A 473-nucleotide genomic window follows, 5' to 3' on the forward strand; every position below is an offset into this window, starting at 1 on the left:
ATATATTTGCACCTGCCACATAATAGGTAAATTTAATTTTCTTGTTTGAATAGCAATGAATTTTATGTTGAAAATATTTTTTATTACATAATTTTTTGCCTGCAGCTCAGATAAGATATTTTTCACACTGGCTTTTATTATATAGATGTTAACCAGATAGTTTACAAATGAATATTTCATTTTTTCCTAGAATACTTAACACTATGTTTGATTATGGAAGGACAATTATCTTTTAAAAGCTTGTCTATATTTGATGTATTATCTTTTGATTTATTCCATAGTAAAACTTTCATAATTATGAAGCTAACATGAATTCTTTTAATATATTTAAAGACAATGCAGGCAGTTAACAAAAAGATGGATCCACAAAAGACATTGCAAACAATGCAGAATTTCCAGAAGGAAAACATGAAAATGGAAATGACTGAAGAAATGAGTAAGTTTAAGAAATTGTAATGAAATTTACAGTTTTC

At 25.8% G+C, this 473-nt stretch overlaps 1 protein-coding gene across 1 annotated transcript in view; it reads left to right on the forward strand.

The window, feature by feature from the left end:
• The window catches only part of LOC105808023 (charged multivesicular body protein 2b), a gene marked incomplete at its 3' end in the record, with an annotated part of 2558 nt that extends 2122 nt beyond the window's left edge, over nucleotides 1–436 (forward strand). The window contains exon 2 of the mRNA XM_012641584.1: nucleotides 334–436. Within this exon, the coding sequence (XP_012497038.1) occupies nucleotides 334–436 (103 nt within the window). The remainder of the gene's footprint in view (nucleotides 1–333) is intronic.
• Nucleotides 437–473: the final 37 nt, after the last annotated feature.

The sequence above is a fragment of the Propithecus coquereli genome, unplaced genomic scaffold, assembly GCF_000956105.1.
Source record: "Propithecus coquereli isolate 6110/MARCELLA unplaced genomic scaffold, Pcoq_1.0 Scaffold1651, whole genome shotgun sequence".
Lineage (NCBI taxonomy): Eukaryota > Metazoa > Chordata > Mammalia > Primates > Indriidae > Propithecus > Propithecus coquereli.